Source organism: Symphalangus syndactylus, chromosome 21 (assembly GCF_028878055.3).
Source record: "Symphalangus syndactylus isolate Jambi chromosome 21, NHGRI_mSymSyn1-v2.1_pri, whole genome shotgun sequence".
In the NCBI taxonomy this organism is placed as follows: Eukaryota; Metazoa; Chordata; class Mammalia; order Primates; family Hylobatidae; genus Symphalangus; species Symphalangus syndactylus.
The window spans coordinates 39,523,789-39,532,359 of NC_072443.2; the positions used below are offsets into that span (position 1 = coordinate 39,523,789).

At 40.1% G+C, this 8,571-nt stretch overlaps 1 protein-coding gene across 2 annotated transcripts in view; it reads left to right on the plus strand.

Annotated features, from left to right (window-relative positions):
- Window positions 1-8,571, plus strand: part of GAP43 (growth associated protein 43) — a 100,125-nt gene that overhangs the window by 46,046 nt on the left and 45,508 nt on the right. For both annotated transcript variants that reach the window (XM_055259649.2, XM_055259648.2), the window contains one exon: window positions 7,587-8,184. In XM_055259649.2, coding sequence (XP_055115624.1) covers window positions 7,587-8,184 — 598 coding nt within the window. The remainder of the gene's footprint in view (window positions 1-7,586; window positions 8,185-8,571) is intronic.

The window sequence follows — 8,571 nt, forward strand, 5'->3', positions numbered from 1 at the left end:
TGGCTGCTAAAGGCATAGCAACCTCTCTGAGAGCAGAGTCTAGCATCCCCCTCACTTTGCCAGCCCTTCTGTCCTTTGAGCATGTCATTTCTTGAGGGAATCAACATGTGCTTCTGTAATGGGCAGTGTCCATCAGAGGGTTTGCTCCCATTGCTCAAGAGTAGAGAGGCTTCCTCCCAGGGCTGACTTCCCATAGGTATTTTCCTGAGTCTCAGTGATTTTGACCCTTGATTCAGTTAGGTAACTTATACCTATGTCTGCTACACCCAAAAGTTCTAGAGGAGTTTAGTCAAGTGATTCTGTCTGGCTTGTGCCTTGGTACATGACCAGTATGATTAATGTGCCTCGTTGCAACACTGGGCTCTTCCAACCCCAGTTTAGGGAAGGAGAATTCCTTCCTTGAATAACTAAGGGACTAGTTATTCCCAGACTACTCCCCTTAAGACTTGGAGAGCAATATACAGATTAAATATAAATAGTGGGGAGCAGAGATTCTTCAGCAATCTCCCATGAATATTTTCACCACTTTTGTTTATTTATTTGAGATGGAGTTTCGCTCTTGTTGCCCAGGCTGGAGTGCAATGGTGTGATCTCAGCTCATCGCAACCTCCGCCTGCTGGGTTCAAGCAATTCTCCTGCCTCAGCCTCCCAAGTAGCTGGGATTACAGGCATGTGCCACCACACCTGGCTAATTTTGTGTTTTTAGTAGAGACAGAATTTCTCTATGTTGGTCAGGCTGGTCTCAAACTCCTGACCTCAGGTGATCTGCCCACCTCAGCCTCACAAAGTGCTGAGATTACAGGCATGAGCCACATCACCTGGCCATTTTCACCAGTTTTGCTAGTGAAAACGCATATAAGCAGGGAGCTTATATGCTCACACCGTAACCCCAGCACTTTGGGAGGCCGAGGCAGGAAGATGGCTTGAGTCCAGGAGTTTGAGACCAGCCTGGGCAACATGGCGAAATGTTGTCCATCTCTACAAAAAACACAAAAATTAGCTGGGCATGGTGGCACATACCTGTAGCCCCAGCTATTTGAGAGACTGGAGTGGAAGGGTTGCTTGAGCTTGGGAGGTCGAGGCTGCAGCAGTCATCTCAGATACTGCCACTGCACTCCAGCCTGGGTGACAGAGAGTGACCCTGTCTAAAAAAAAAAAAAAAAAAGAAAAGAAAGAAAAAGCACACACACACACACACACACGAAAAATAATTTTATTGATATGACTCTAACAAGTCAATAGATAAATATAAATCAGTTGTCTTTATCTTAGATGTATTATTATTTTCAAGTGCTTGTTTATTATTATGATCAATGGCGTTTCCACAGCTTTGCTATTTCTCTCCTTGTTAAACCTCTGCTTACTAATTTCTATAATTGGGGAATCAAATACCTGTTGTAGTTAGATGCTCTTAAATTCCACCACTGAGAAGTGAAGGATTTTTACAAAAATTGACAAAATCGAATCCAGATTTCTTCACCTGTCATCATCTTTCTGAAATAGCACTAATAGAGATGCTCAGATTTTGGATTCATCCAACAAATATTAATTGAGCATCTACTTTGTGCCAGGCACCATTCTAGAAACTGGGCATTCAGCTGTAAGTAAAATAGACAAGGTACTTCTCAAAGGCTGACTTCTTTTCTGTTTGAAGGCATCAATTGCAATATGTTATTTGCCTCTTCTATGTCTTTGTGGGACATAATAGGGTTATAGATATACAAAATAAAATAAAACATAACTTTTCAGACTGGAAACTGAGTTCTACTCTGATAATGCTTTATACTATGTTGAAGATACCACCTCATATTATTTTGGAAGCAGGTGGGCTGTATATGTTGAATAAATAATAAATTAAAGTGGACCGAAGACCCATCTTTTGATCACCAGCTCTTATCTGAAAAGTTAACATTACTACTGCAGTTTCCAATATGAGATATTTTGTTTTCTTATATAGTTTCATTGCTTCTCTGTGCACTTTGCTTCCCATTCCCCTCATACCCTTAGTTAGGTCTTCAAACCAGACTGCATGTTGGGGGATCTGGTGTATGCCCGCTGTGCTTATTCATCTTTTTAAAGGACACTTTCTTCCTTACATCTGCACTGAAACCGGCAGTGACATTCTATCTATAGAACTGGAAGAGGCTGGCCCACTGTCCTCTCTCTCCTCCCTAAGGGGTATTTTAGTGTATTTTTTATTTTTGTCTAGGTTTAAAGAAAGTACAGAAGCTTCACTGTGAACTACTTTAATGCTTGCACATTTTCCCTAAAAATTGCCATGGTATCAATGATGCTTAAAAACAGATTGAAATTTTGTTATGTGAATTTCACCTCAATAAATTATTAATAAAAAAATAAAGTGAGCCATAAGTAGGTACTTCCTAGATTTCATTTATATTTATCAACACTTTATTCTGGTTCCTTTACCGGCTGTGCAAGATTCTGAAAACTACAACATGTTTAAAAAACATTGCTTAGGATATCTCTGGCCTTTCAAGTTTCTTCTCAAAAATAACTTTGCTTGATCAAATGGACTATATTTTGGTTTACTAAAGATGTTCTCAGAAAGAAGAATATGTGTACATCAATGATTTGTAATGCATTTAAAATTCAATACTGTTTTTTAAAAATTTAAGTATTATAATAGTACTATTTATAGCTAGCAGAAGTAGATACAGGGCCAAGTTTTAATTTGCTTGGAAGGTTGAGGCATTCCTATGATAACTGGGAAAAGTGAAATGCATTGAGGTATCCCAGATGAATGGATGATGTTATTTTTAGTTCTGAAAGTTAGCCATTCATGGATTTTTGCCTAGAGCTCTTTTGTAACATATTGAATGCAAACATTGGACATTTTAGAATAAATCTTAAGTTATCCATTCCTCCTTTCTCCAAAGGAAAAGAAGACCAGAGCAACAATGTTGGATATTTAAGTAATTACTTCTTATTTCTGGCTTTCTTATCTGTAATTCTTAAATATCAATTAAAATCATTGTTCATTCATCTAATGGATTTAGAAGTTTCATTAGTGTCAACAAGGTAGTGTAATGGTACTCTTCATTTTTTCCAACCAATATTCATCTGAGATTTTAATGTTTGTTTAAAAAGTAGGGATGTCCTACACCTTGGTTTCCTGTAAGACTTCGTAAATTGCAGAGCTCTCAAACAAATCAATCAGTAAAAAATATTAAGCCATAACAATAAAGATTCCTGAAAAACTTACGGTAACTTGTAATGACACCCTTCCTACCTATAATGTACTGCACTGGAATGTCCTCTTTACTTAATTCGCAGATATCAACAATTCTATGTAAGAATGAAATAACTTTGAAATTCCCTCAGAAACATTAGAGTTCATTACAAAGCTTATTTGTGGTAAGACTTAGTTTAAAAAATAAATCTATCTTTAGTGACATTTATGAGCTGACTTTTTAACCATTAGATACCAGGATTCCTTTTCTGGACATTTCATCTTAACTCACAGTTTTAGAGTATTGTCCTTACTTGAAAAGAGGAGTGTAAGATCAGGTGTCTACTGCAAATTCCTGGGAAGTTATTGATTGTTAAAGTACTATGATGTGGTTTAAGTGTATTTTCAAAAGAATTCTATGTGGGTAGACACAGTATCCTTCTGTTCAGTAGCATTTGTATAGTGCTTAACATAGGCTCTGGGTATTTTTAAATGAATAAATGAACGAGAACGCTGACGTGAAGCCTTGTGGATTATCTACTACAAGTAAGTCCAAGCTATTCCAGCCATGCAATAAAATTGGACTTGGAGGTAGGTGGGAGGGGAGAAGATTTGAGGTCAAATACAAGCTGGGCCGCTGCCTCCCTCACTCGCCCTTTGAATTTAGGCAAGTCACTTAACTTTTCAGGGCCAGGGCTGTCCCTTTTGGAAAGTGAAAGTATTGTGCTGAATGTGCTGAGTAGTCTCTGGTTTCTCTGGGCTTGAATGTCCTTCATCTTAAGTAAGCTCTTCTATTTCTAGTGGGGAAAGGGTCAAAGTGTTCTCAGAACCTGGGGCTACTCCACATAGCCAGTTTTGGGAAATGTTCTTTTTCTCCTTGTCTTAACAAAATACACAACAAAATACACTCCCAGTCCACTTACCTTTATACTGTACTGTGAAAAGCATTTTACCAGGAAATAACCTGTAGTTTAAGGAATATTAATAGAATCATTAGAAATACAAAAGAAAAACACACAAACAAAATCCAGTGGTGTCTAGCTTTGAACCCAGTTTTAACTGAAAATATTTTTATTTATGGATGTCTCTGTTCAATCACTGAAGTCTGACCTCTTCTTAGCCTGGTTTCTTTCCTTCCTTTTCCTCCCCTCTCCTCTTTCATTTCTTCATCTGCTCCCCACATCCCTTTCTTCCTCCCCCCTTCCCTTCCCTTCCCTTCCCTTCCCCTGGAAAAACTTCTATTATTTTTTTTCCCAACTAATCTCTAAAATTTAGTTTTCCTAAATCTCTAATGATGAAGTCCAGCAGTTTCTCCAGGATGAGCTACATGCCTGTAGAGTACCTTGAGCATCTTTTTGGGTATAGTCACTTATTTGGGTACCTGGCTCTTATAAGACTGTCTTCACCTCTCTCTCCTAACTCTTGTTTTTCATGGTTCTCCCCCTTTCTGCTCACTCCTGCTTCCCTTGAATTTCTTATACTTCTGGGTTGTTTAGGTGAGGTTTGTCTCACAATCTTGGCACCCTGGTCTAGTCTTAGCCTTTCTAAAAAGTCATTCTAACATAGATGCTGTGTTCAGAAGCTTAAATTCTGATTTTTTAGAAAATCAAAGTTGCAGATGCTTTAAGAAATTGAGAGAGAGAGAGAGAAAGAGAAAGAGGGGGGAGAGAAAATTGAGAGCCTTTCTTTATCCGTGTAGTTTCCTTCTTTATATCATGTAGACTCTCAGCTTCCTTCTCTTTGTGATTTCCAGCTTTTCAAATGTTTCATCCCCCTATGCCTTATGTTCAAAAGAAAAGACAGAGCTCTAAAATTTTAGCTTTCTTGAGTCACTAGAGAGTCTTTTGTGGACACCTGCTCCTGAAACAATTGACTTGTCTACTTTCACAAACAGCAGTATTTGTATTAAAGAACCAGTTGGCATCAATGCCCAAGTGCAGGTGTCCTAACATATAAGATGGTGCTTCATTCAGAAAACTCAATATAGAGTAAAATAAATTATCAACATCTTGGCTCCATGCTCCATTCACAACTGTTAATTTTACAGGGTTATGCTTCCATCTCTGAGCAGAGAGCTCCTGGCAGGGACAGCTGCTCTCATGTCTCAGATTGGGCTGTGCTCATCCCAGTAGGAGTCATCAAGAGCAGCAGGGTAGCGAGAAGGTGATAGTACATCAGAGAACTGAGCAGTGGAAGAGGGAGAAGGACGGGCCTCTCCAAAGTGCTTTTCATTTACTCCTTTAATCTTTGTATGTATACATGCATGGTTAACTAAGGAAAAAGGAAAAGTTGACTTGAATTTGACTGAGAAAATTATCAAACCTGCTTTTACTCCTACATGTAGCTCATTTTCAAAAATACTTTTGTGCATCCACTGGTATGTTGATGGTCCTATGCAGCAACAGGTCTGTACTCTTGTCCAAAGAATGTCTAACAGTCCCACATCATGATTAGCAGGAGCTGGGTCACTGGGGCAGAGCTGGTTTTACAGGTGGAAAACTTCTCCTGAGTTGTTCTGTGTTAGCCTACCTCCTAAACTGGAGCAAAGGTCAAGGCCAATCCAAGATTGAGAACAGGCGCTGAACATGTTACATGATAAACACCCTTTTATTAGTGGTCTTTTGAGGGAAAGTTGCTGTCTTGTTCTTTGCTGTTATTTCTGCTAGAACAGTGTTCACAAAAGTGAACAAAAGTTCAGTAATCAAAAGTTAAAGAAATCTAAGAATGGAGACTATCAGTAGCCATGTTGGGGCACCATGGTGAACAATGGAACTGGATAAAATTTTGTGTACTTGCCTACGCAATTCTTTCTATGACCATACCTGCTGTTCCTATCCTCTGATTTAATTTTCATGTGGAAAATAGTCATTTGCAGCATATATTAGGCTACAAATGTTGCCATCAAAAGTTAAAATTCTATATGCTAGTCTCTTGTCTTTAGTACTAAGATGGCTCTATTGATGATAATATGAACACATTTTAGGTTCCCAATTGCTTTGGGAATAAAGAATTGTATATATGTTGCTTTTTCAAAAGGAGAAACAGTGTTTCCCATCGTTTTTTAAAATTCAGGAATAATGGTCTTTTTTAATTCAGATTTTGAAGGTTTGGTATGTTTATTACTAATGTTAGACCACACGCAAGAGAAAGTTAGACATTATTTTGTGACCAGCATTGTGAGTTGTCACATTCTGAACAAATCCCTTAAATACCTGGAACTCATTTACATTTAGCATAAAATCCTGATGGGATTTATGGTTTAAACTTTTACTATACTCTTTGTCTTGAATTTATTAATTTCCTTATCAGGCTTAAAACTTTGGGGAAAGTAGACTTTTGCAAAATATTTTTTTAAACCATTAAGTTTTATACAAAGTCCTTCTCAAAAATCCTGAAAACCCTCTATCTTTCAGAGCTCTTTGATAAAAACCTGGGGTGAATGTGATTTGTTTTTTGTTTTTGTTTCTGGTTTGTTTGCTTTTTTGAGACAGGGTCTCACTCTGTTACCAAGGCTGAAGTGCAGTGACACAACAACAGCTCACTGCAGCCTTGACCTCCCAGGCTCAAGTGAGCCTCCTACCTCAGCCTCCTGAGTAGCCAGGACCACTGGTGCATGCCACCACACCCATCTAATTTTAAAATTTTCTGTAGAGATGGGGTCTATGTTGCCAGGGATGGTCTCAAACTCCTATGCTCAAGTGCCTCCTGCCTTCACTTCTCAAGGTGCCTGAATTACAAGTGTGAACCACTGCACCCAGCTCGTAAATGTGATTTGAGTTGTCAAAGCACATCTAAAAAAAAAAAAAAAAGGCTGGTTTAAGTTTGACATGGAGCGACATTGAGCTGAGGAAAGAAAATACGTAGAAAATAATGCCAGTGGCCGGGTGCGGTGGCTCACGCCTGTAATTCCAGCATTTTGGGAGGCAGAGATGGGCGGATCACTTGAGGTCAGGAGTTTGAGACCAGCCTGACCAACATGAAACCCTGTATCTACAAAATACAAAACTTAGTCAAGTGTAGTGGCACATGCCTGTAATCCCAGCTATTTGGGAGGTTGAGGCAGGAGAATTGCTTGAACCTGGGAGGTGGAGGTTGCCATGAGCCGAGATCACGCCATTGTACTCCAGCCTGGGTGACAGATTGAGACTCTATCTCAAAAAAAAAAAAAAAGCCAGTGATTCTGGAAGGTCCAAAGGACATTACTTTTCTCATACAATACTGTGGGAGAAAGATGAGGCTTGATTTGAACTTCCAGGGTACTGTTGAATTCTTAACTCCAAAAACAGTGCCTGACACAAAATAAATCACTTAATAAATATTTGCTGAATGCTGAGATTTAGAGGAGAAGAATGTCACTGAAGCCCTCTCCTTTTTTTCCCTTCTTTTGTCTACAAAGGTTGAAAAAAATGATGAGGACCAAAAGATTGAACAAGATGGTATCAAACCAGAAGATAAAGCTCATAAGGCCGCAACCAAAATTCAGGCTAGCTTCCGTGGACACATAACAAGGAAAAAGCTCAAAGGAGAGAAGAAGGATGATGTCCAAGCTGCTGAGGCTGAAGCTAATAAGAAGGATGAAGCCCCTGTTGCCGATGGGGTGGAGAAGAAGGGAGAAGGCACCACTACTACCGAAGCAGCCCCAGCCATTGGCTCCAAGCCTGATGAGCCCGGCAAAGCAGGAGAAACTCCTTCCGAGGAGAAGAAGGGGGAGGGTGATGCTGCCACAGAGCAGGCAGCCCCCCAGGCTCCTGCATCCTCAGAGGAGAAGGCCGGCTCAGCTGAGACAGAAAGTGCCACTAAAGCTTCCACTGATAACTCGCCGTCCTCCAAGGCCGAAGATGCCCCAGCCAAGGAGGAGCCTAAACAAGCCGATGTGCCTGCTGCTGTCACTGCTGCTGCTGCCACCACCCCTGCTGCAGAGGATGCTGCTGCCAAGGCAACAGCCCAGCCTCCAACGGAGACTGGGGAGAGCAGCCAAACTGAAGAGAACATAGGTGAGCAACTGCGAGGGTCAGATGCAACGGGAGGATGGGGAGGGAAGTTGCTATCCGGAAGACCAGGCCACCTGGGTCATCGAGGGAGAGGAAAAAGTCTAGAAGGTGTTTTCCAGAAATCAAGGGAAGCTGTGCTTAATTTCCCAAAGTGTCAGGACTAGGAGCTAAGGTTACATTCCCAAGTATCTCCATGCCTGAGAGAGGACTCAGGCAGGTCTATGTAGCAGCCACTACTAGAAAAATCTGGCAATTATCTTAATTGGATTGATATATGCAGTCAAACTAGGTAAATCTGCTTTAAAAAAGTATTCTGTGTGCTGATAGACTTAGTTTAATAAGTAATTACTGAGGCTACATATATTTTATGGATGGGAATTAGCTAATGTG